Source organism: Ursus americanus, chromosome 3 (genome assembly GCF_024610735.1).
Source record: "Ursus americanus isolate L20-20 chromosome 3, mUrsAme1.1.p, whole genome shotgun sequence".
In the NCBI taxonomy this organism is placed as follows: Eukaryota; Metazoa; Chordata; class Mammalia; order Carnivora; family Ursidae; genus Ursus; species Ursus americanus.
Genome location: NC_142129.1, coordinates 12,792,301 through 12,819,974, shown reverse-complemented (window position 1 = coordinate 12,819,974; position 27,674 = coordinate 12,792,301). Strand labels below are relative to the sequence as shown.

The 27,674-nt window shown below is 39.8% G+C and overlaps 1 protein-coding gene across 1 annotated transcript; it reads left to right on the top strand.

The window, feature by feature from the left end:
- WEE2 (WEE2 oocyte meiosis inhibiting kinase) lies at positions 1–27,345 on the top strand. The gene is made up of 11 exons (XM_045792470.2): positions 1–420; positions 5,681–5,877; positions 7,641–7,692; positions 9,635–9,807; positions 11,028–11,149; positions 16,189–16,335; positions 16,997–17,104; positions 17,228–17,313; positions 18,268–18,438; positions 20,100–20,242; positions 23,175–27,345. Exons 1-11 carry the CDS (start codon positions 76–78, stop codon positions 23,329–23,331), a joined length of 1,701 nt encoding a protein of 566 aa, XP_045648426.1. The 5' UTR covers positions 1–75; the 3' UTR covers positions 23,332–27,345.
- Positions 27,346–27,674: the final 329 nt, after the last annotated feature.

Below are 27,674 nucleotides of genomic sequence, written 5' to 3'. Positions count from 1 at the left end.
TCCTCCTTACTTCTGCAGCTCCTTAGTGTTCCCTTCTGGTGGTCCTTGCCTGTGCGGTAAAGCTCTCTGGCTGACATGGATGACAGCAGTATTAACAAAGAACTAAAGCAGAAGTTAAACTTTTCCTACTGCGAAGAAGAGAGTGAGAGTGAAGGGCAGAAGGAGGCATGGGAGAGCAGGGACGCCCAGAGCCAAATTCCAGACAGGGCTGAAGGTCAGGAGTCAGAGGCAAAGTTCACACCTCCCGGGCCTCCCCTTAGTAGTGTCCATGAAGTCGGCACATTTCAGGAAAAAACCAAGAAGAGTCCAGAACAGGTTTTGAGGACTCCAGTGTCAGGTTTTCGCAACTATCCAGAGACACTAGCCCAGCCAGACAGCAGGAGCAAGCTGCTGGATTGCGAGAGTCCCTTCACTCCCAAGGTAAGTAATTTGTGGGGCAAGGGGACCCAGGTCACCAAGATCTGTGTTCCTTCAGCTCAGCGGATGGAGAGCAGGATGCGGTCGTGTATGTGTATCTGACCGATCTGCCTCACGGGCTGTGGATCTCCTCAATTACATATTTATTGGTGAAAATGAAGAAGAGTTTACAGTTACCAGAAAACAGAACTAAATGCCTTGCTAGCTGTCTTCTCAAAGCCATTGATGTCAGCAACTATTCGGTGTAGGCCACAAATAAATCTTGGTGGGGAAAAGAAATTTCTAAAGAATACTGAAACTAGAAAGAATATTGAAATCTAGAGCCTTATTCATTCTGCATGTGGAAAAATCCAGGTTTCAAGGAATAAACTGGCTTTCAGCTCAGCTGATGGAAGAGGCAAGGCTAGAACGCTGATCTTCTGGTCTTCGTCTACCCTGTTCTTTCCATTATATCAACTGGCTCTATGTTTATGTAATTAGTTACTAATATTTCCTCCTATAAAAATGTTCACATTCAGTGCTTGAACATATTCACATATCTCTGCTGTTACTCTCCCCTGAAGGAAGTCCTCCCCATTCCTCAGTCTAGTGAGGGGCAGGCTCTTCTATTATATGTGAGCAAAGAGTTGACTTGTTGAGACTTCTTTATAAGCTGGGGATGACAAATAGGCAAAGGTCCCAAGTAGTTCACGTAGTCCTTTATTCTTGCTGTATTATTCTCCTATTATATCTACACATGATTAAAGCCAGGGAAGGGCAGGGTTACTTCTGAGAGCCTAGTGCCATGGGATGTGAGCCTCAGGATTGGTATGAGCTCCGCTTTCTGCTGGCTCAGCTTGAGGGACTTAAGGCCGTCATAATGACATCTGTGCTTCTGACATCAGACACAGTCACTGTCAGCAGGCTTCTTTGGTTTCTGCCGAGTGTGCACACCACGTCCACCAGGAAGTACTAAGCTTCTTGTCTGTATCGTAGACAAACTACGTTACTATGCTTATGTGTCCACCTGTGGGTTTTCCAATGGTCCCAACACCAACCAATCGATCATCCCTTTATTTTTTGAGCACCCAGTGTGGGCAAGGAGCACAAGACAGTCTCTAACCTCAAAGTGCTTACAATCAGCAGAGGGACAGAGAGGCGATGCACCTCCAGACACTGTGATAGGTGCTTTGAGAGTGGTTTTGATGTATGTGAATTAGTGGGAGAGTGGGCTGAAGGACTGTGGCTCTGAGCAAGAGTAGGCTGGCAAGGAAGCATGAGGTGGTACGTCGATTTCATTAATTTAAAACGGAGCACCTTGATATAGGGGCCTTCCACTGGCAAATCATTCAGTGTGTCACAAGTGCTCATAAGATGAATTAAGATAAACAACAGAGACTATAGAGTTCAGATCAGGTGTGCCGGGGGAGTGGTACTGCACAGTGAGAAAGAATTAGGAATTAAGTCTCAAGATCAGGGATGCCTTTCCAAAGAAAGTCCAGTCTGAGAGCGCTCTTCAAGGATGAGCTAGAGTGAGCCAGGTAAAGAAGGGAATGAGAACTTGAGGCCAAGGGAAAAGCAGCTACCAGGCTAGGAGGGGAAAGATCGTGTCACGCCTACACATTGCATGTTGCTGGTGACAGGGACCTGTAAGCGAGAGGATGCAGGCAGCGAGGTCAGAGTAGGTAGGCAGGAGCTAGATCAAGATTTTATTCTGAAAGCTTTGAGACCTTCATTAAATGGTTTTGATCAGAGGGCTTTTGGAAAAATTGGCCTTCATGTGCAGGCTGCACGGAGCGGGAGACACCCCGGGGTATTTACAGCGGATCTGTTGACAAAGGAGGCCCTACGTCAGTGGTGCGCAGTGATAAACTGAGAGATGTTTGGGATTTGCTAAGTGACTTTGATGCAGGATCCTTGAGCCCAATGGTCAAGAAAGAATTCTGGAGACGTTTTACAGTGCAAAAAGGTATTTTTATTCTAGCACGGGACAGGACCCGTGGGCAGAAAGAGCTGCATTGTGATTGTGAGGAGTGACTGATTATATAAGGTTTTCTAGCCTGTGGAGATGATGGTGACTTTAGGGCTGCAGGAAATTGAGTCTATATGTTCCTGGAGGTCTATTATTAAGATTGTGCTTTTCTTGTAAATCATTAAGATGGTTATGAAGTATAGTGGAGTTTCGTGTCCTACATGACTGTGATCTTTATCAATTGACCATTTGTTTTTCCCCTGCCTTTGTTCTTAGGCAGTTACTAGTGCCTGAAGAATGTTTTCTATATATATCCCACCCTAAGGGGAGGGGGCTTTGGCGGGGTGTCAGCTCATGTTTTGTGTTCATCTTGCTTTTTGTTCTCTTATCAACTTGATGGAGAGGTTGAGGGAAAAGGAGGGATCTAGGGTCCTGCGAGGCTTCTGCCTTGACTGAGTAGATGGTAACTTGAATCAAGATAGGTGATGCTAGAGGCATTGACAGGTTTGGAGAAAGCAGAGGTGTTCTGTAAATCATTGGATAAATGGGTCTGGAATGCAGGAAAACAAACTAAATTGGAGATCTATATTTGGATATCATTAGCATTTTGGAAGTTTTGAAGCCTTGGGTGCAGATGAGCTCAAGTAGCCCGAGTGCCAAAGTGAGAAGAGAAGTGGTCCAAATTAGGAATCCTGGAAGTGCCAAGATTGGAGGGGCAGGAAAAGAACAGAGCTTGGGAGGGAAACTGGAAATGCAACTGAAAAAGTGCACACTTTATGAGGAATATAGTTTGGATTAGAAGAGAGAGAGCAAGCAATGATCAGTGGTGATATTATGCTAAAGACAAGGATGGAGAGGAATGGAGGATTGACAGCTCAGCCTTGCCCAAGGGAAAGGACTAGAAATCCTGTGAAGTGACTTCAGGTCACCATAAAGACTTCCTAGCACGACAAGCTAGAATAGAAGAGCTTCCCAAGGAGGTAGTGGGTCCCTGGGCACTAGTTGACGTTCACTTGGTAGGAACGTTGTAGAAAGGATTCAAGCATCGTGGGATGAATTGTACCAATTGGGCCTTTAAAGTCTTTGCAAGTCCTGAGACAGTGATGTTGTGTCTTGAAGGTGGGAGGTTGCCTTCTCCTCTTGCCATCTTCATTTTTTTTTTTTTTAAAGATTTTATTTATTTATTTGACAGAGATAGAGACAGCCAGTGAGAGAGGGAACACAAGCAGGGGGAGTGGGAGAGGAAGAAGCAGGCTCATAGCGGAGGAGCCTGATGTGGGGCTCGATCCCGTAACGCCGGGATCACGCCCTGAGCCGAAGGCAGACGCTTAACCGCTGTGCCACCCAGGCGCCCCCTCTTGCCATCTTCATTAACAAAGAGCTATTCCTGAATTTTCCTTTCCCTTGATCATCTGTAACAGAGCTGTTGCTTATGGAATTAGCTACACTCCCTGAAACATATATATACTCTCAACCTGGAATCTTTCCAGAAATTTTTAAACTGCTTTACTTTTAAGCAGAACTTCATTTTCATAAGCCTTGTCCCAAACTAAGTTCTTTTGGATTTCAAAAGAATTACTCACAATTCTACGGTTCTGGCAATATAATGCATTTTAAATATAATTAATATATTTCCCTGTATCATAAGTGGAGCTCACGAAATCTGTTGGCCTTCGTATTTCCAGAGTAGGAATTCTGATCTTGTCTGCCCTGATGTGAATACTTTCCCTTCTTTTTACCTGAATAATTTTTAGGCCCTTTTTGTTGTCCTTGAAATGTGGCAACCAGAGTGTGTATCATTGCAGGTGTGGATGTTCCACTGTTTCATATGTGATAGACACATTTTACTTCCCATATAATCATCCTCAGCACAAAAAACTGCTTCTCGGGGAATGATTTATTGTAATTCTAAGTTCACTTCCTGCATAGACAACTGAGAAATATTATATAGTATAGTTGTACCTTGAGCAAATACTCAGCCGTGTAATACACTTACAGGAAAATTGTGAGTTTATCATTGTTGGCTTTGTCTGACAATAGCTCCAGGATTGTTCATCCTGTCAGCTCGAAGACATGTAAAACCCTTGTAAAAACTTGGCTCCAGCAACGACCTTTTTCTTCACTTAAAAAAAGATTAGATTACTGGGTGTACGCTATAGTTTCCTTCATTTCGGCTTTTATCATTTAGGATTTATAATTTCAATATTCATTCTTTGTATCTTCGCATTCTTGAATTACATTTTTATATAGTGAATCATGTTATAGTCTAGCTTCTGCTTCTACGTTGAAAAGCCATGGACAGATACTCTCAAATAGAGGCATTCTTTTAGAAAGAGCCTCACAGTACAATGATTATTCTATGAGGTTATATCATGGCCTCTGTGTCTACTGCTGGACACTTGGAGACCCATAACACAGCTCTCTGGCCCCCAACTTAGGTCATAATGGCATTCTGCTGTCTCATCAGAATTCTTTGTGTTGTACCTATCCCCTCTGTCCTTTGGTTTAGTTCTGGTTAGGTCGTAGGTGTATGTTCTCTTCCTGTACCCCACTTAGAGTGGTAAGTCCTGACATTTTCCTACTTATTGGTATGCTGGTTATGGCCACTACAAAGCCCTGAATCTTAAGGGCTCAGAGGATTATTTTTCAAATTCTTTCCCCCCCTTTATGGAACTCTTCTCATTTGGTGCTATATTTTAAGTGGAACTGGAAACTTCTCTTAATGTTTAGATAACTAGTCTTTCCTGTACAAAGTGATTATTTCTGAAAGATAGATGAACTGTCGGCTAATGGATCATGCATCCCTTAAGAGTTGGAATTCACCTCTGTATGCCGTAGCATCCAGTCCAGCCTCTGCTACTTAGTAGGAACCAAACCAACATCTGGATGAATAATTGAGGGGGAGTTAAAGTTTACACTGAGAACATAAGGACCAGGTCTTCTAGAGCTTTTTTTTTTTTTTTTTTTTTTGTCTAATCTGGAGTATAGTTTTTAAAAAGCTAGAAGTAGTAGTAAGAGTTGGTGTTTTTCATAGCTGGCCATCAGAATTACCCAGGGGGAGGCGGTACAGCTTAACAAAAGTACAGATTCCTCTGTTGATCCTCTAATCAGAATATCCAGAGGAAGACTAGGAATCTGTATTTTTTGTAAGAGGGCCAGTTATAATGCAACTCGTTTGCACTGAACCAGATAACCTCTAATTCCTTTTCAGCAATAACATTCTTTGGTTCAAATATTAACTAGCTGATATGGAACTTTTTCTTTTTTCGTACTAACCCCATTCTGTTTTCTGTTTTTGTCATCCTTATTCAGGGTCTGCTAAGCCAGTCGGTGATTTCTTCAACAGAGAAGATCCCTTCCAGAGGCTCTAAACATTTGAGGTTCACGCCTGTTCCCTTCGTGGATGAGATGACCTCATCGGCTCTGGTCAATATTAATCCCTTTACCCCAGAGTCCTATAGAAAACAATTCCTCAAATCCAATGGCAAGAGGAAAACCCGAGGAGATCTGTAAGTGTTCTGTTGCCTCTAACTTTTGAGAACTGATGTTAGTATGGTCAAGTAGAAGGGAGAGTGTGAAAGAAAGATTAGGAACAAGAACTCTATTTGAATGCAACTGATACCTGTTCACACATCCACTCCTTCCTAAATGTTAATGTTGGTCTGCTTTGTCATGGAAGTTCTAGTGCCTCCCCATTCTGAAATGTACTGTATGGTGTCTTCTCTCTAAAAGAATAGGGCAGAGTAAGCAATAGACACCTGACTTCCATTAGCAAGTTGAATGAGCTATGGAATTGCATTCAAGTCATCTCCTCTGGATAACAAAAGGCTAGCCACTGGGGCAGGTGTAGCTCACACTTCAAGGAGTATACTGCTGTTTCCAGTCTAGCTTGTGTGACCAAGAGCTATAGAGCAAGAATTTGAACCTCTCTGCAGGTGATGGCAGATTGGCTAAAGAGAAAAAGATAGTGTTGCTTTTGGAGGTGCTAAGAATAGAAAGCCAAACTGCACAACTTCACAAGGCCTCAATGGTAGAAACTGTCCAAATGAGTACTGTGCATATTACTTAGGGACATTTATTTCCTACGTCTCTTCAGTGCTTCTTTTTTTTACACAAAGGAAGTGCCTTTAAAATGGGCCAGTAATTTGTGCTCCTATGTACTCAGCAAAATAAATGCACAGCTAGCAATCTGAAGTATGCAGAGCATTTAATGTGTTAGGTTGAGTTGTTTGGTTTGGAATCAATGACTCTGTATTTATCAGCTTTGTGCCTGGAATAGGTTTTCTCAATACTATCTCCTGGATCTTAAGTAAACAAAACTTCAGTACAAGTATACGGGTCTACTTTTATTACCAAGAATTCTATTGGCTTTAGCTCTTGAGGATTCTTTGCAAACCATCAGAATTGATTCACCTCTCACTGAAGCTAGCCAGAGAGACCGTTAATTTGAATTTCCTGCAATGGAAGTGATGACACTTTAGTAACAGCTCTTGGTGCTTCCGAGTGAGCATTTTTCTCCCTTACTGTGCTGTTATTTTTTTGGTGTTGTTATTTTATAAAGTATTAGAATGTCATATTAAACTTCAGTCACAAATGTCCAGCATCAGTTTGTCACCATGACTGTAAAGTTGTCTTCTATTTGCACTTTCTATCCTGTGCTTCTCCAGAAGAAAAATCTATAGGTAGCTGCTCTAGAGATTGAAATCTGGCTTAGAAATCCAGAATGCAACTACTCATGCCAAAGAGCATGTTTGTCAGAGCTTATTGGGAAGTAACTGAAAATACCTTAGCCAGTGTTATAGCTTATTCTGCTGTATTGATGGTCTGCTTGTGAACCTAGGGCAAAATGGGGGAGGCGGGTATTGGAGGGGAAGGTTGCAGCGAGGCTGGGAAGAGTGCTCAGTTTCCTGTGTTCTGTGCGCTCTCACCTCCACAGTTCGGCGTTGCTCTGTTTGCCTAGAACCCCACTCCTGCCCCTTAGCCGATTCCTACTCGTTCTTTAAACTTAGCTTGTCTATCCTCTTTTGGGAAAAACTTTTACTCTTGAAATCATGATTTGGGTGCTGCCTATGGTGTCCCTTGATATCTTGTTCTTATTCTTGTTTCTTACATTGAAATTTTCTATTTATCCTTGTCCCCAAATATAAACAGAAGGGGGGGGGAAGGAATTGTCTTATTTACTCTTACAATCCCAGAACTTAATAGAGTATCAAGCTCAATGGTGCCAATCATACATTGATATCACGTCGTCGTCTTCTTTTTTCCCCCTAAGTGAGGAAGCCGGTCCAGGGGAAGGCAGTGTGGAACAAGGGCTGCCTGCCAAGGTGAGCACAGTTCTTTGTTCCAGCTGTCACAACTTAGTCACTTCATCCTATTGCCAATCTCTCTCTCTCCTTCTCCTCCTCTCTCTCCTTACCACCCCCCAACCTCACTTTGTAGATTTACAAATGTGCTTTGTAGCTGAATTGGTCTGGACTCTCAACAGGGTCTATATTCTTAGCTAATTATTACTTTATCAGACAGTGCCTGATCAGTATATGGCTGAATCATTACCTTGCAGTGTTTTTAAATTAATGGTTACTGCATCTGTCTTGGATTTATGGAAAAATTCTATATTCATGGGGTAGAGAAGTGAAAGGAAAATTCAAGATATTTAAGGTTCCTAAATGGAAAAGCTGAAGAGAGAAAAATGGCATAAAGCCAAAGTTTAAATGTAAAATTTTAGTTCTTAAATGTGTCAGTTATCCATTGATTTTTAAGTAATGTTCACAATCTTTGATGTAGCCTCCTTCATTTGATAACCTAGCCTAAGAAAATAATACTGTAAATATTATCACCAAATGTTTATTGCAGCCGTAACTGTAATGGCAAAAAAAAAAAAAAAGTACGAAATGTCCAATAATAAAAGAACAGCCAAATAAATTATAATTTACAGTGGGATATTAATTGCCATTAAGTTGATAATACCATGAAAACATGCTATGCTCAGTATTCAGTTTACAAAAGTGGAGGGGGAGGGCTTGAGGTTGGGGAGTGATGTGGATGGTAAGCTGGCTAATTTGGTGTCCGAGATGAGGATGGGAAGGTAGTGGCTGAGCAACTGGTAGAAAGCCTTGAGGTCTCTGACCAGAAGTTTGGATTCCTTGTGGGAGACAATTAGGTGTGTCTGATTCTATGGTATCATTTTGTAAAAATAATTTTCACTATCAGGAGAGATGGAGACAGGGCTCGTAGCTATGGCAGCTCCAGACGCGAGGGAAACAGAACTTGAGATTGGCGAAGGGCAATGAAAATTCTAGATCTTGCGAACGAAGACTGGTATTAGATGTTGAAATGAGGAGCTAGTAAGAGTCAACATTGTTTAAACTCGAAGTTAGATGAAAAATTCTTGCTAACAGGGACACTGGGAAAGGATGACTTCATGGAGATAAATTGGTTTGGATTGAGATTCATATAAATTTGTGGAGATTTTTATCATCTTAGCTACCATTTACTGAGAATTTACTCCGTGCTTGGCACTGAGCTAAGTTACACACACACACACACACACACACACACACACACACACGTTTTCTCATGTAATATTTAAAAGAACCCCGAGGAGTAGTTGCCAGGATGCTCACTTCACTTTAGATGAGAAAACTAATAAAGCAGTTCAGGGATTTTTGCCTAGGGTTACCAGCTAGCTGAAAAATGAGAACTGTTGCTCACCAGCCAGTAGGTGGAAGGGTTTCTATACCTGAGCGCACGAGCTAAAATAATCAATTTGACAATTTTATTCTCCAGACTAAGATTTTTGAGGAAGCAAATTGAACACAAATAAGTTTATTCAATTTGAGATGGAAACATTAGCAGCCAGAGTGTGAGGTAGGTAGACAAGAGTCAAAGGGAGGTGTCTTTTTTTTCTTAATATTCTACCTGGATGCCAGTCATTCCTTCAGCTGAGGACAGTAGCTGTTGTTGTGAGCAGGTGCATCCCCTCTAAAAACAGATTGAGAAGAACATCCTAGACAGAAGAAAGAACATAGAAAAAGACTATACGAAAAATGCCAGTACAGAGTCGTACAGATGGCTATGAAGAGTACAAAGAAGGTAGTCAGCAACTGGGGAGGTTCTTGCTACCGTGAATACTGACACAGACAGAATCCAATAGATTTGCCTCAAAAGTCTTTTGGAAAACTTTGAGAAATTTTGGAATATGCCTTAAATTTATTGCTCACAATATGTTAGAAAGAATTATTTTAATATTTTAATAAAATATTTCAGAGATGTGTTCTACAAGAAACCAACATGGCTTCCCGCTATGAAAAAGAATTCTTGGAGGTAGAAAAAATTGGAGTTGGGGAGTTTGGCACAGTCTACAAGTGTATTAAGAGGCTGGATGGATGTGTTTATGCAATAAAACGTTCCACAAAACCTTTTGCAGGGTTATCAAATGAGTAAGTACTTTTGAAATGTACTAGAAGTACAAACTTGGATTTGGAAAGTTGTTTCTGGTCAAAACATTTTAAGTAATAGTACAGATGTCATTAAAAACATACCCATTGCTATCCCCTGCATTGTATGTGGTCTCACATTCATAACCTTTCTGAATTGTCCAAATCAGAGATAAGTTATTTCCTAAAACATACCCTGATCATTTGGAAGCAATCATGTTGTGTTGTTGTTTTTTTTTTTTTTTCATGGTTCTTGAGGCTTTTCCTATTGGTCTTACTGCTTTTGTTTTAATCAATAAATTTATGGAATGATCTTCTGCCTGTTAGTTCATTAGAAATATTACCAAGTAGGAAGTTACTGTTAACTCGCTGGTTATCTCCACTTTGTATTAATAATGAATTCAATAATGAGTTCACTGTTTTGAAGACTATAAGCGAGGAAAAAGCAACAAAAATTTAACTTTCATTCCCAGAATTAGTTGTTCAGAAGTTCTTCCTTTTACAAAGAAAATGGCTATTTTTAGATTCGGCCAATGCTTTTTGTGAACTGTGGGGATGTAATACTCTGCTGAATCTGAAATTATTGATCTTAGAATTCTTCATTTTTATACTGAAATTCATCGAGTACTACATTTTACTTTCTTGTGTGTTGGATTTCTTGTTCCCTAATGAATATCACTCCCCAAGACTGTCCCTGTGACTATATAATATTGGCTGAGCGTAATATTGACTCAAGTGACTGTCTAGCCTTCACAGAGAAGATAGAGGATCCATCACAATATCCAACCATCAAGTCCATGGTGGTCTTCTTACTAAGCCCATCAAAATTGTTGTTTTTTTAATTGTGATACGGTGAAATTAAAACTCAAAGCATGTCTGCCATTGAGATAGTAACAACCTAACACTCCTTTTTACATATACCATGTTCCATTAAAAAAAAACAACAACTATGGGTTTTGGTACCAGGATGACCAAGGTTCTGGTCTTAGGTCTACTATCACCCGCTTGACATTGGGTCAGTCACAGCTTTTCTAAAGCCTTCATCCTTGCCACTCTATCTTTCTGAGTCATTATGAAAATTAAGTGTAATAAAATAGTAAGCAAGCAGTGAGTACTCAGTAAATGTTCTGCCGCTGTTAATAATGGTTCATATCTTGTCTTTTAAAAAACATTTGTATGTATATTATCTTGACTATTTTTCTTGCTGCTTTTCTGTGTTTTAGGAATTTGGCTTTGCATGAGGTTTATGCTCACGCAGTGCTTGGGCATCACCCCCATGTGGTACGTTACTACTCTGCGTGGGCAGAAGATGACCACATGATCATTCAGAATGAATACTGCAATGGTAAGTATGCGGACTAGTATCTATGGTGAGGGATGAACGTTTAAGTCTCCAGGGGGGAATAAAACCCGAAACTTTGCCTCCCCCTTGTAGTTTATGCCAGGCATAGCAGAGTCATACCTAAAAAGTCTGTACTACAGTTTTGCTTGGAAGCAGAGACCCGGGGACACACAGTTGTGTTGAAGAGGAATTTCCATTTTATGCTATATCGTATTTCTTTCAGAGTTGATGTGTGGCTGACACACAGAAGCTATCAATCCCTTCACACTTTACTCAATACTTAGAAAACTTTTGCCCTAGTGGCTTGAATGGTAAAGCCTCCTCTTATATTTGCTAGGTATGCTAAAAGATGCAACCCATAGCCCCTACCATGTTCAGAGAGGGAATGGTAAACTTATACAGCCAACTTTTGATTAATTTTTCAAGTGGATTCCTGAATTGGGGGATAGCTCACGCATCTTGATGCTTCTTGCCTTTGAGATTTAGTGTTCTCACCAGAGTATGGGCATGGGGTGGGTGCTGGGAATGAAACACGATGGTTTCAGGTATATTCTTATAGGTCCTTCAGGACTACACATACACAAGAAACTGGCAGAACTTTTTTCTGGGCTACTTGAATCAAAAAAAAAGTAATCTTTTGGTTTAAGATATTTTAATCTGTGATTAAGGGGTTGACATAACAGTACAGTTACACGTGGTTATTCTCCAAAATATTTTTCATCAAAATGTTCACTGGTAAAATAGAGAAGTGTTACCAAATTATATAGAAGTTTGCTGGCATTTTAGGGGTAGCAATCCATATTCTGGTCATGGTAATATCGGATAATGGCATCCCTCCCAAACCTGCTCCCCCCCCTCCAAGACAACATGTACACCCACCCTCAAGTTTCTTTAATAGTACAGTCTTTGAGTAATTTTAGCAACCACTGGGTAGCCCTGAGTATGTATGTGCAGCCTGACTTTTGAGGAGAGTGATCAGTGGTAAAACTTCATCATTATATATACAAGTAGGGTAAGTAGATGACATTATGAAATGCTAGAAGCATAGAAAATATTACACACATGCTGCAAAATAACGATTTGGTGTTTCATGAGGGCCTGCTTTCCTTGTAGTCTTAACTGTGAACTTTGTTGGTTTTTTATTCTCTAGCAAGTTTACCTAAATTCCTTTTTCTAATAGTCTCTATAGGATAAACAATGGACCCTTTCCTTGTGATTGAGAGGTTGAGACTTTTTAAAAAGATTTTATTTATTTATTTATTTACTTGGGGGGGGGCATAAGCGGGGGAGGGGGCAGAGGGAGAGGGAGAAGCAGACTCCCCACTGAGCAGGGAGCCCCACATGGGGCTTGATCCCTCAGCCGAAGGTAGACACTTAACTGACTGAGCCACCCAGGTGCCCCATGAGAGGTTGAGACTTTTCTTAATCTTCTTTTCCTAATTTCTTCTTATTATAACCTGAAATTTCCTATTCTTCTTCCCCCTCACTCCCAAGATTGGTTTTATTTTCATGACTTTCAGCTACTAACAAAGAACAAAAATTAACCAAGAAAGCCAAACAAAGCAAAACTAATTTAACCTGATTTGGGGCATTGTAAAGATTTCAAATTTTCAAAAAGAATAAGGTGGAATGATTGTTCCTATTACAATCATCTTCTAATTCTCTTCCACATTTGAATACCTTCTACAGGCGTGACATTATATTAAGTTCTAGGGTGAAATATACCATAGAGTGAGCTAAGGTAAGTCCTTCAAGGAGCTTTACTCCTTTTGCTCTGTTGGAATGAATATACAAGAGACAATTTGCTGCAAAGCCAGGTGGTATAACTATGGATAAAAAAGCATTCCAAGAAGTGGTGCCTGGGTGGCTCAGTCAGTTGGGCATCTGACTCTTGATTTCAGCTCGGGTCATGATCTTGGGATCCTGGGATCAAGCCCTGTGTTGGGCTCTGTGCTCAGGACGGAGTCGGCTTGAGATTCTCTCACCCTTTCCCTCTGCCTGTCTCTCTGCTCACATGCGCGTGTGCACGTGCTCTCTCTCTCAATAAATAAATAACATCTTAAAAAAAAAACACAGAGAAGATGGATGTGAGCAAGGGGCAGTGTGGTAGAATGGGCCTGGGCTTTTAAGTCAGGTGGACCTGGGTGTGGCACACTAGTTGTATGATCTCAGGCCTATCAATCCCACTGACTAAAGAGATGGTAATATTTACTTAAGGGAGTAGTTTGAGAAATAGCAGCAATCTATTTCAAAGGCCAGCACAGTGTCAATATCTGATAGATATGAACTCAGTAATCGTTGTTATTAGATCACACCAAGAAAATCTCATAAAGGAGGTAAGCCTTGAAAGAGACCCTGCAGAAAGATTACCAGAGTTTAAGGAAGTAGAGGGAAGACTTCCATTAGAGGAACAGCATGCAGACAATAGGCATGGTATTGGGAATGGGTCTGACCCAGCAGACAGTAAGGAGACTGACAGGACTGAGGTGATCTCTATAATAGGAAATAAGACCAGCAAGGTAAAGTGTGGGAAGACTAGAGAGGGCTTTCGGATGTTTCCAGGCAGTCAATTTTGGAGTAGATGGCATAGATTATGAGGAATCCTTGTCTATTTACCATGGTGGTCCATTAACTTCACTGCATACTTGCCCATTAAAATGTAATTCTGATTTATCAAAATGTCATTCACATACATTGCTTTCAAATGTGAACTGATCATTGAAAACAAAGCACGCCCATATACTTGTCTTGTTTGTAATTATGGATAATCCATGTTGAGACTTCACCCTGTGACTCTAAATAAAGGAGAGTTAAGTCCAAATATTTGTAAGGTAGAAGAGTAGCCAGTGCCTGATTCCTTCCAGTCCTTCACCCCTCATCCTTGCTCCCCTAGGATGATGGTTCTTGCGTTTGTTCTAGTGATGTGACATCCAGAAGCCTGCGTTCTCTGTGGAACACCATGAGCACTGGTTATGTTTTCCTACCAAACAAGGAATAACTTTACCAGCAGAAAAATATGCTTGTGTTGTAGATAGATAGCAACCTAAAATCAAGATTTTGAGAATACCAGTGTATGAACAAAATATCCTGTTGAATTGTTGTTCTGCTGTTAACATTTCATTGTTGGAAGGCATTTGCTATTTATTTTAGTATCTGTCAGGCCTCATAAGCAGATGGAAAAACATAGATATGTCTTTCTTAAGTTTCTTTATTTTTTCCCATGCCAAGTAGGGAAAGCAATTTATTTTATCTAAGGGAAAGAATTCAGCCAGCCATCTCATAAAGATGGTTTGAGAAGAACTGTCCACGAGCTGGTTGTTTCCTCCTAGGAAAAAATGCTGGCAATTATGGTACCATCTCCAGGTGGTACATTGGGGTATGGAGTTAAAGCTCCAGTGTAGCTGAGATTAGTAGGGATAAAGTTTATAGTTCATTCAGTATTGCTCTGTCTATGAACACCTACTTCCTTAATACTATTTAGCAACGAACAGTTAGTAACGCTCTTAATAACGCTCTCTGATAAGAGGAAGACAATCAGCTTTAGCTGTGGCAAAATAAAGATCTTCTAACACCTTTGCATAAATGCTTTTCAGTAACTTTTACTGTTGTTAATTATTACTTGGCTAACTTTAAAATTACCTACAGAGCTTCTAAATAACAAAAGTGCTGCTAGCACTGGTCTAGATACCCTTAATAAATACCTGTAGCTCTTCAGGGAATTGGCAATATATCTCTGCTTATAATCCAAAAGACCATCTTAAAGGGTTCCTACGTACCCCCAGGATGCTTCTCTCTTTCCATACCTTTTATAGGGTTCCTGTCCCAGTCTTTCCTTTCCCTCTGTTGCCAGAATGGACATTCAGTTCAGAATACATAGATTATGCGCAAGACCTTGAGAATGTGAAAGGAGTAAGACGGGGCTCTGTCTTGAAGGAGCACCTAGCCTAGTAGGGAGAGCAGTTACAGAAGACATGGGAGCCCTGGATGCAGGCTTTCTTCTCCTCGCCACACCTCATGGCTTCTTCTGCAAACTTAGACTCAAGGAGACTTTGTTTCAACACACTCTTCCTTTCTATCTAATGTCCTCTCCCCTACGTAACTTGTAAAGAAGATTCCCAGAAAAAGAGACACACCCTTCGCTTTAGGCCTCTTTGTGTTTCTGAAAAGGGCTGAAACTCTTCTCCTTTCTGAATTATTTTAACATGACAGGTCAATCTTTATACTGAATTTTACATAGGAAATCCATTTTTTAGAGTATCCTAAAAAATACCATTACCATCTCAGATCCTGTTGTTCTGGACACATACTTGAAGGCTGGGGCCCTAACTGCCCAGGAGACCCAGGACTCTCTAATTTGACTGAAGAGGCTGCCAGTAAATGCAAATTAATGAAATAAAGGGTTCAGAAGCATTCTACTACCTGAGGACAGGGGCAAACAAGATCAGGTGGTCAGATGAATCCAGGCCTTATTTTTTACTGATAACAATGATAAATCAAGAGTCTATCTATAGTTGATGTGCAAATACTGTGGCTCAAATAGGATTTAGGTGTATATTGAAGTTTTATCTTTACCTTGGGTCAGCAATCATTAAATATTCTTATTTTGTGATATATTTTTAATGGAATTAAGCTTAGAATCAATTATGTTGAAGTTACTAGCAGCCTGTAATTACTAGCTTGATACTGAATTAATCATCAATGCCAATAGTAGCTATTTATTTAGGCCTGATTGGGCTTCTGGTTAATAATTAGATAACACTTTTAAAATGTGATTTGGGGCATACTCAAGGCAATAGAACCACATATTGGATACCTGGGGTATGGCATTTTATTTTCTTCTTTAAAAGTCCTGTAACTCTTCTCCAACATGTCTGTGGTATAGACAGGGGGCAGATATTATATTTTACATTGAAACTGGATAATTTAGACTTGTTGGACTGAACTCATTCACAAGAAATTTCGTGACTGTTAACTATGCTTTTACATATTAAGATTCATACTTTTTCTCCATTCTGCGGGGCTGCTCTGTTGTTCCTTCCTAGGTGGGAGCTTGCAGACTGCTATATCGGAAAACACAAAGTCTGGCAATCATTTCCAGGAGCCGAAACTCAAGGACATCCTTCTGCAGATTTCCCTTGGGCTTAAGTACATCCACAGCTCTGGCATGGTGCACCTGGACATCAAACCTAGTCAGTATGGCCCCTCTCTGCCCCTCCAGCCAGATCCTCACTGTGTTCGAGTTGGTGTCTGCATGTCTACTAAGTGTTGAAGATGCTGTTTGCTGGCAACATCTCTTTCTGTCATTTGTCTCCCTAAAAAATTTAAACCGCTTTATCCATTCCCCTCCGCCCCGGGACTAGGGGACAGAGAGAGAAAAGGTTCTTTCCAGATAGCGAAGCCAGAGTATGAAAATAGGTCTCTAACTTACTGCATAGCTAAGTGACAGCGTTTTGGCTACATCCTGAATGTATTGACAACTAGTGCTGTATACACTCATTCTAATTCAGCACTGACTAAAGTGAACAGAAATGGTTTTGGAACTCAATAACGTGAAACTCAAGGAAACACTGTTACCATTTGGGGGGGGGGCTTATTTCTTTGTTTTAAGGCTATTAGCCTCTTCAGAGGATGAGGTGTGTCTGAGATCAGTTTGTTAAAATAGGTATTTTGAGCTGTTCAGTAATGTGAGAGATTCCATGGAAGAAAATAAACCTTGATGGTCTTGTTACGTGGACACAGAAGAGGAGGAGAGGAGGGTGGCTGAAATGTCAGACACAGAAAAGAATTTTTGGAGTGAAAAAGCTAAGGAATCATTACTTTGTCAGTTCAGTATTTTTTTGTTTGTTTTAGGTAACATTTTCATTTGTCATAAGATGCAAAGTGACTCTCCTGTAGTCCCAGAAGAGATTGAAAATGAAGCTGATTGGTTTCTCTCTGCCAATGTGATGTATAAAATTGGTGAGTTTGCCTTAAGACCTGACCTGTATATTATCTTATAAAATTTATAGTGATGACCCCCTTCATCCCAGTTTTAAAGACATGCTTTTAAAGGGCTCTATTTTTTCCTCTTTCTTTTTTTAGGTGACTTGGGTCATGTGACATCAATAAGCAAACCGAAAGTGGAGGAGGGAGATAGTCGCTTCCTAGCTAATGAGATTTTACAAGAGGTAAAGATTAGGGCAACAGAAGTTATTTTATAATTCATTGAACCTTTTGACTCTCAAATGAATCACAGTGCAAGAGATGAAAAGTATATATCTATAATTTTTAAAGAAGATTTTATTTTAGAAAGCACTAGTGTGTGAGCAAGGGGAAAGGCAGAGGGCGAGGGAGAAAGAATGTCAAGCAGACTCTGTGCTGAGTGCAGACCCCAATGCAGGGCTTGATCTCATGACCCTGAGATTATGACCTGAGCGGAAATCAAGAGTTGGATGCTTAACTAGCCACCTAGGTGCCCTGAAAAGTCTATATTTACAATTTAAATTGATACTATCTCTTTTCCTACTCAGAATTGAGACCAAAGATAAGAGAGAAACTTTTCAGGAAAAAAAAAAAAAAAAGCACGAGGAAAGCTGGCTCAATCATGGATTAATCAATATTTTTACTGTTCTTTATAAAGGTCCTTTACTGTTTCTAGTATTTCTTAGAATTCCTAAATTCATTGATTCCCTAGAAGAAAGGAAGCCTTTATTGGTTCAGTCCATCTTTATCATGCTATCATCCTTTTGATAGCACCACCAGCTCTGATGAAATGACCTTCAGTTATTGCCCACCTGTTAGGATGTCTGTCGAGTCAGGGCTAGGAAGGATTTAACTCCCTCTAGGAAGATAATATCTGCGACCAGCCCGTCTATGCTTGAAGCCTCTTTGAGCCTGATAGAACAAAATGGCACTAAGATTCTGCCTTAAACGCTTCAGGGCACAGCAATGTGAATCATTGGATTTGTGCTGTACCTTCTATCTTCTCTAGAAGTAAATTACTAGCTACGGCAGATATGACCTTGCCCATTGTGTCTGTTTAAGCTCATATGCATTCAAATGAACCTCTCTTACCAGTTGCCTTTACTCTAGACTCACTTCACTTGGCAAACTAACTGGCCTTCATATCTTCTGTTTTGAAGGATTATCAGCACCTTCCCAAAGCAGACATATTTGCCTTGGGATTAACAATTGCAGTGGCTGCGGGAGCAGAGTCATTACCCACCAATGGTGCCGCATGGCATCATATTCGTGAGGGGAACCTTCCAGACATTCCTCAGAAGCTCTCAGAAGAATTTTACAATCTACTCAAGGTGGTATCTCTTATGAGATGAAGAGAAGATAGAAATGTCTATTTTTTTAAAAAAATATAATGGCAAGGAAGTGGGGAAAGGGAAAAGGAGATGTTGGTAGTACCACTGACAGAGGAAAAAGGAATCATGCCCCCGAAGTCCAGAAAACCCACAGAACAGATTGAAAGCTTCTCAAGGAAACTTAGAGGATATTATAAAACCTTTTATGTTCTAGTTTGAAATCCTGTTACATTTTGTTCTCTGTCCTTCCCAACAACCCTGTTAAGGCGGGCAGTTCAGGAAACCAAGGTTCAGAGCAGTTCCTGGACTTGTATTCTCACCTTTGATAACTGATTAACTCTAAAATCAAACCTGGTCTTTTTGCTCTTGTTTCAAAGTTTTAACTATTGTCATTGGTAATGGTGATATTATGAAAAAAAATTGAATTCTGAGTGTATAGAAGAAAGCGTAAGCTACTTTATTGACGAATAACTGGCTGTATCACCAATCATCTGCACTATTGGAAAAAGGCATAATGTCAGTTCAGGAATCTATGTGTTACTTGTACTCAGTGATATCTGAGTGTGTGTAGGGACGCGGAAAGGAAGATCCTCTGTTGAAACAGAGGTACAAGAAAATGACATTGTTGAGAAGCTTAGAATCATATTAAGAATATAAATGTGTGCATAAGACTTAATGGTTTAAGGAACAGGATTGGTGAGGATCCCTACAGTAGCCTTAGAAACATCTACTCTTGGGGATTAAATTTGAGTTTTGTAGTTTACCTGAAAACTTCAGATTTAGTTACCAACTTTTCCTTCTTCTGTGCTTCTGCTTTCCTGAAAGAACAAGGTTAACCCTTGCTCACAGTGGACTTTTGTGCATAGCCTAATCACTTACTTCATGTGTAAATTTCTCTTAGATTTAGTTGATACATACTGAGTACTTCAGTGTGGCCAATGCACTAGTTATACATATATGGTAATTCATTTAATTCCCCTGATGCTCCAAAAGGTGAGTATTGTTACCCCAAGCATCCGGAAAAGGAAAGTGAGTTTCAGCATAGTTAAGTCACTTTCTCAAGCTACTTAGTGAACGGTGGAGCTGGCTCTGAACATTGGTCTCCAAATGGAAGGTTCAAGTGTTTTCTCCATTATACAACATTGCTAACTGCTGTAAATAATTAGCTATTTTCTCCTGTATTTAAGTTGTTTTATGTTAAGGCACTCTCTACCTGAAGATGAGTGCTGTAGGAATACTGTCATGGCGGCGTATCTTTAGTTTTCAGTGAAAAGGAGCATGTTGTAGTAGAACGCAAACAGAACTAGGAGATGAATGATGTGGGTTTTAGTCTTGGTCCTGTTGATAACTTGGACAAGTCACTTTTGATCTCAGGACCTCAGTTTCTTCCCGCTTGAAATTAAGGCATTAGACTAGTTATTCACCAAACTAGCTCTAAAATATGATCAAGACAAGTCAAAGGTATGGATGATGGATGCCACTGTGTAGGGATGATGCTCCCGTCCCTGGTGGGGCTAAGTTTTCATATATTTCTTCCCCCACAAAATTAAAAGCAGAGTTTCACAAAACTCACCAGCAGTAACTGGGTTGGAGTTGGTTTGGGTGGGGAGATCTTCCTAGCAGTGAAGTTTGTTTCCTTCGTTTTGGTCCAACATCAACAGAACATGATCCACCCTGACCCAAGGGAGAGACCTTCTGCAGCAGCTCTGGCCAGAAGTCGAGTTCTCCGGCCTTCCCTTGGGAAAGCAGAAGAGCTCCAGCAGCAGCTTAACTTGGAAAAGTTCAAGACAGCCACACTGGAAAGGTAGGTTTTTTTTTTGTTTTTTGTTTTTTTTCTTTTTGAGTAAGCCCTAGGCCCAATGTAGGGCTTGAATTCAAAACCCTAAGATCAAGAGTCACTTATTTAACCCATCCCCCCACCCACCTCCCTTCTGGCAACCATCAGGTTGTTCTTTATAGTTAAGAGTCTATTTCTTGATTTGTTTTATTTTTTCTCTTATTTGTTTTGGTTCTTAAATTCCACAAATGAGTGAAATCATGTGGTATTTGTCTTTTTCTGACTATACTCTCTAGTTCCATCCGTATCCTGGCAAATGGCAAGATTTCATGCTTTTTTATAGCCAAATAATATTCCATTAAATATATATACCACATCTTCTTTATCCATTCATGTATTAATGGACTCTTGGGCTGCATCCATAATTTGGTTATTGCAGATAATGCTGCTATAAACATTGGGGTGCATGTAATCCTTTGAATTAGTGTTCTTGTATTCTTTGGGTAAATACCCGGTAGTACAATTGCTGGATTATAAGGTAGTTCTATTTTTAACTTTTTGAGGAAACTCCATACTGTTTCCCACAGTGGCTGTACCAGTTTGCATTCCCACCAACAGTGCAAGAGGGTTCCTTTTTCTCCACGTCCTCACCAACACCTGTTGGTTCTTGTGTTGTTGATTTTCGCCATTCTGTTAGGTGTGAGATGATGTCTCATTGTAGTTTTCATTTCCCTGATAAGTGATGATGACCAAGTATTCATGTGTCTTTTGGCAATCTGGATGTTGTCTTTGGAGAAATGTTTGTTCATGTCTTCTGTCCATTTGTAATTGGATTATTTATTTTTTGGGTGTTGAGTTGTATTAGTTCTTTATGTATTTTGGAAACAAACCCTTTATTAGAGATATCATTTGTCCAATATCTTCTCCCATTCCACAGGCTGCCCTTTAGATTTGTTGATGGTTTCCTGCGCTATGCAGAGGCTTTTCATCTGTATGAAGTCCCAACAGTTTATTTTTGCTTTTGTTTCCCTCGCACCAGGAGATAGATCTAGTAAGAAGTTGCTATGGATAATGTCGAAGAAGTTACTACCTGTGTTCTCTTCTAGGATTTTTATGGTTACAGGTCTTACACTTAGGTCTTTAATCCATTTTGAGTTTATTTTTATGTATGGTGTAAGAAAGTGGTCCAGTTTCATTCTTCTGCATATTCTGTCCATTTTCCCAACACTATTTGTTGAAGAGACAGTCTTTTCTCCATGGATATTCTTTCCTGCTTTGTTGAAGATTAATTCACCATATAATTATGGGTCTATTTCTAGATTTTTCTATTCTGCTCCATTGATCTATGTATCTATTTTTGTGCCAGTACCATACTGTTTTGATTACTATAGCTTTACAATATAACTTGAAGTCTGGAATTGTGATGCTTCCAGCTTTGCTTTTGTTTTTCAAGATTGCTTTGGCTATTTGGGGTCTTTTGTGGTTTCGTATGTATCTTAGGATTCTTTGTTCTAGTTCTGTGAAAAATGCTGTTGGTATTTTGATAGGGATTGCATTAAATGTAGATTTCTTTGGGTAGTACAGACACTTTAACAATATTTGTTCTTCCAATCCATGAGTGTAGAATGTCTTTCCATTTCTTTGTGTCGTCTTCAATTTCTGTCATTAGTGTTTTACAGTTTTCAGAGTACAGGTCTTCCACTTTTTTGGTTAGGTTTATTCCCAGGTATCTTATTGTTTTTGGTGCAATTGTAAATGGGACTGATTCCTTGATTTCTATTTCTGCTGCTTCATTATTGGTATATAGAAATGCAACAGACTTCTGTAGATTGATTTCATATCCTGCAACTTTACTGAATTCATTTATCGGTTCTAGCAGTTTTTTGGTGGAGTGTTTAGGGTTTTCTAAATATAGTATCATGTTGGGACACCTGGGTGGCACAGCGGTTAAGCGTCTGCCTTCGGCTCAGGGCGTGATCCTGGTGTTGTGGGATTGAGCCCCACAACAGGCTCCTCCGCTATGAGCCTGCTTCTTCCTCTCCCACTCCCCCTGCTTGTGTTCCCTCTCTCGCTAGCTGTCTCTATCTCTGTCAAATAAATAAAATCTTTAAAAATAAATAAATAAATAAATATAGTATCATGTCATCTGCAAATAGTGAAAGTTTTACTTCCTCCTTACTGATTTAGATTCCTTTTATTTCTTTTTGTTGTCTGCTTGCTGTGGCTAGGACTTCCACCACTATGCTAAGTAAAAGTGGTAAGGGTGGACATCCTTGTTTTGTTCCTGATCTTAGGGGAAAAGCTCTATTTTTCCCCATTAAGGATGATGATAGCTGTGGGTTTTCATAGATGGCCTTTATTATGTTGAGATATGTTTCCTTTAAACTTACTTTGTTGAGGGTTTGTTTTTTTATCATGAATGGATGATGTACTTTGTCAAAAGCTTTTTCTGCGTCTATTGAAATGATCAGATGTTTTTTATCCTTTCTCTTATTGATGTGATGTATCACATTGATTGATTTATGAATACTAAACCACCCTTGCAGCCCAGGAATAAATCCCACTTGTGGGAATGATTGTGGTGAATGATTTTTAAATGTTTTGTTGAATTCAGTTTGCTAGTATTTTATTGAGAATTTCTGCATCTATGTTCATCAGAGGTATTGGCCTGTAGTCCTTTTTTAGTGGTGTCTTTATCTGGTTTTTATTTTAAAAAAATTTAAACATCATTTATGCCCCAATCAGTAGGATTTAGGAAACCTCGTCTGCCATGTGTTATGGCATGTGTATGCCAGCCAATTTTAAAGAAAATCACAGGAGTTAATTTTCTATTCTGTATATAGCTCAGGCTTGTTTCTATAAATATTGAAATAAAAAGAAAAATCTATGTTAGTTTAGATCATAAATATCATCTTTAATTTAGGATCAAGTAATATATTTTTTCCCCTTTAACTGCCAGGGAACTGAGAGAAGCTCAGCAGGCTTGGTCCTCCCAGGAAGAGCGTGGTGATGTTGGGGTCTCTGGGACCCCCACAGGATCAAGAAGCACCAAACGCCTGGTGGGAGGAAAAAGTGCAAAGTCTTCAAGCTTCACCTGGGGGAAATCTTCCCCATAAGAGTTCACTTCACACCAACTCCCCTTTTGCCTTATAGGTTCCAGAAATAGATATTGACGGTGTCAGCCTTCCTCTTGTAAAGGAGGGGATTAACCAACTGGAATGCTCAAAGAATTAAAAAAACCACTCCTAATCTAACATTGACAGCCAAGATCATCAAGCTGTTAAGGCCTTGTATTAGCAATGATCCCAGGTATAATCATTGGCAGTCATTTCTCTTCTCTGTTGTTATATTCCTAAGGCTACCTATCAACGGGTTGTTTACTTCTCACACTCATTGATGCACAATGGGAAAGCACGCATCTCTGAACTGAAAGAAGAGAAAGCAGCAGCCCTAGGCATAGCCTATGGACTATAAGACTGCTGTAGCTGATTGCCTACCAAGGAATAGGGACCCTCCCTGCACATAGAAAGGAATATAATTTTGTTTCGAGGTGATGTAACTGTGCATGTATTTCAATAATGCTTCTCAGGGTGAATGATGGTATTCCTAAAAGAATTCTCAGCCACTCCAAGCAAATGGCTTTCCTACTGTATTCTTTGAGTGAAGACAATCCCTTTCTCTGATGCTGTATTTATTAAATGAGTTTAACATTATGTGAGGTGGGTAGAAATAGCCTATATAGAACTTGTAATTTCTGAACTGGCTATTAACTTATGGAACAAAACATTGGGTATGGGGTTCAAGGAAAATTTAATGTTGTTCTTCAGTATATTTGCCCTGACCGTCTTGTAATTGTTATGACTGGTTTTGATTTCCTGGGTTTCACCAATTTCTCCTTGATTTTTATCAGAATTTGGCTTTGTTTCCTGTGATTTTATCATATTTTAATCCAAATTATTTTCTCTGTATATATTTTAAGGGAATAGAACATTTGTAAATAAAGGTTTTTATCTTGTCCAAAGCCAAATATGGGTAAAGTACTCTTCTTTGTAATACGTAATTAACAAAGAGTGAGAAATTTCTGTTGGAAACCATTTTGTGAGTAGATAGGTAAGAAAATTTGGTAGGTAGGTAGTAACAGGTCTTGGCTATAAGGCCCAGCTTTGTGGGCCTAAAATCTAATAATGGCCAGGCTCTAATATATAAAATAATCTCAGTCATCAAGGCATTTGATAACTTCTAGTGTGTCATGTTAATGAAGGTAGTCTGTTAATGGTTTGTAGGCCTATTTGCTGCCTTATATTCTTCTTTACCCTCCATTAAAAAAAGCAAATTAAGAAGTGTTTTTAAATTGAATAAACCATCATACCATTGTTTGTTCTGTCTTGGAGGAGCAATTCTTCCCATGCAGTTAAGTGGGGTAAAGTCCTCTGCATTGTCCATTGCCATTTTTAAAAATCTAGTCTTTGCTCAAGGTTTTAAAATGTAGTTAATTTATCTCTTGCCTCCCCAACCCCAGCCATTTCCCTTGCAGTAGAGTGCGAGGTCAACCACAATTTGTGATTTAGAAATAGGTATGTTATTAAGCATATGCAATGTATAGCCCAGAATGCTTTGATTATACTTGTCTTCTCAGGCATTGACAACTAGTACTATTAAGGTCTACGACCTCTTCTCTACCTTGCTCTTCAGAGCCCGTGTCAGCATCTGAGTGCCAGACTACTGCTTTCTCTCCCTCTCTCTCTGGTGTGGGGCGGGGGACGGGGGAGGCTCCACAGTAGCACAAAGTTACTAACCCAGCAGGTAGCTGCATAGACACTGTTGTGTGTGAGAGGGACTGGGTCTTCACTGGGCTGGGGATTTAATCCCTTCCAGTTCAGTTGGAAGTTGAAGTTGACCTCTTGCCTCAGTAAGAAGCTCCACCCTCAGTCTGAAGTTCCATTTCAGCACAGAGATCACAAGATAACCCAGGAGCTAGTTATTAAATGCCGAACTATTAAATATTAACATCATTGGACTGACAATATTAAACAAGGTGAATTTAGATATTTTAAGATATAAATATGTTGCTTTTCTATAGATATATATTAAACACACACAGACATTAAGTTGCCAAGAGATAATCTTGAGACTTAAAGGAATGCTATTGTACTTTACTAAGCTCCAACATATGTATCGGTTTATAGATGCCATTATCTAAAGCTGTGTAAAGATGAACATTGAAAGATAAATGTCAACATTTCAGCCTGAACGGTTAAGCTTTTTTTTTTTTTTTAAATCTCTGTATGGACCATAATTTCAATCCTGAATTACATAAAAATTGTCAGGTTGATTTTTTTTAAAAAATTTAACAACAAAAAGTAGCCATAATAACTAATAACTATGAAGTGCTGCTAAAATTGCTTTTGAACTACTTTAAAATAGATGCCGTAATCCATTTAGATAGTAAGTGCTATAATTTTCCAACTCTTATTATGAGGCTTGAGAAAAACTGATTTAGAAGCAAAGTGAGAATCTGATTGAATTTTCCAAAAAGTGTTTTTTCTACCGCAACAAAATTGTCCAAAGCCCCCTGTGATAAAACATTGCCAGCCCTGGTCTCTACCACTTGATGCCTATAACTGAGACTTTTTCTAATTTAAAGGGAAAAAAGGCAAGGCCGAAGATAACTTCGTGGCCCCGGGCATCTATGATAGACCCTTCTCTTTCTCAGCTAGCTTTGCAAAGGATGAAAGCCCTGAATTATTCCACTGCTGCCAGGAGTAATGGTAGCTGATTAAAGTCACATTGCTTTCTGTCACTGCTTCTCAGCATCGAGAAGGCCCTTTCTGGGTCCATGGATGAGCTACAGACAGTCTACAATTATGCAAATTGGAGATTCTTGAAAGAGAGAGACATCTCTATTACAAAAAATTTCAGCCACTCTTCCAGGTCCCTGATTCTTTTGTTGTTTTCAGTCTTCTAATTTCAGGCATATTTGAGTATCCTTCTCGGTTCTTCCTATTTTTTCTTTCTATTTCTTTGTTCTAGCCTGTGACCTGAACCCTTCTAAAGTCTCTCCTTGCTTTAAAGCATAATTTTTGATTGGATATTCACAAGGTCCCTGTCCTCTAAGAGTTCACAGTCAATGGAGAAGAGGAGGCACCTTCATGGTCACCTAAATTAAAATACAAGATACACTGAGTGCGTAAAGAAAGTGAGGTGGGAGAACAAAGTAAGGACTTTTTTCTTTTTTTAAGATTTTATTTATTTATTCAACAGAGATAGAGACAGCCAGCGAGAGAGGGAACACAGCAGGGGGAGTGGGAGAGGAAAAAGCAGGCTCATAGCGGAGGAGCCTGATGTGGGGCTTGATCCCAGAATGCCAGGCTCACGCCCTGAGCCGAAGGCAGACGCTTAACCGCTGTGCCACCCAGGCGCCCCCAAAGTAAGGACTTTGAGTAGAAAATTGTGAAAGTATGGAGAAGGGCATTTCAGATGCTGAGCAGTGAAAGCAAAGCCAGTGCTGGAGCATTTGTTGTGGGGAAGGAGGATCTAGGTGATAAGAAAATGCTTTAACTCAGTTCTTCCATGACATTATACATTTATATATTTTGTACATTTTAATGTGGGTTTTTTTTTTTTGTTTTTTGTTGTTTTTGTTTTTTGTTTTTGTCAAGAAGAAAAAGGAAAGCAGCACTTGCAACTTGTTTCAACAGTCCAAGGAGCATGCGTATTGGTAATTCCTGTCTGAGAATTGAGATTAGTTTAAGGTGCTATTTATTTAAAGATGTTATTCATAAAGTTAGGAGTTTGCCCAAGGCTGTCTGTTTTCAATTGGTGTGCTTTCTGCTTTTTTAATTTTAAACAACACTTTCCACACTCCTCACTCAGAAGTATGTGCAAATAGAAAGAGGGAGAGGTCAGTGGCATAATGAAATAAATTTTAGGGCTGAATGGATATGGACAAATGGATATAGGTGACTGGGGAGAAGTTTTAAAGATGATTCCAAAGTTCAAGTCCGGAATAATGTTGGTACCATTAACATAAACAGCTTAAAAGGGGGAAATTGGTTTTGGAGGAAAGGATGAATTTTGCTTTTCATTTGACTCAACAGCTCAAGTAGAAGGAAGATTTAAAAAAAAAAAAGAGAGGGGAGGGGAGTGGAGGGGGAACTAGGGGGGAAGAGAATCTCTAGCAGATTGCAGGCTGAGCACGGAGCCGGAGGTGTGGCTGGATCTCAGGACCCTAAGATTATGACCTGAGCCTAAATCAAAAGTCAGACGCCTAACTGCTTAACCGACTGAGACGGTAGAAGTGAGACTTTTAAACAGGAAATCATTGGAGGGCGCTGACAGTAGCAACACAGCTGGCGGGGTATGGGATAATTAATACCTGTGCAAGGCCTGCAGGCAGTATGACATGCTGTTTCAGGAGCTAAATATTGTGAAGGTAGAGGTAAAATGGGAGATAAGCGTA

Coding starts and splice junctions, on each gene's coding strand:
- WEE2 (XM_045792470.2), top strand. CDS start 76: ATGGATGACAGCAGTATTAACAAAGAACTAAAGCAGAAGTTAAACTTT. Junction 421..5,680: donor AGAGTCCCTTCACTCCCAAG/GTAAGTAATTTG, acceptor ATCCTTATTCAG/GGTCTGCTAAGCCAGTCGGT. Junction 9,808..11,027: donor TTTGCAGGGTTATCAAATGA/GTAAGTACTTTT, acceptor TCTGTGTTTTAG/GAATTTGGCTTTGCATGAGG.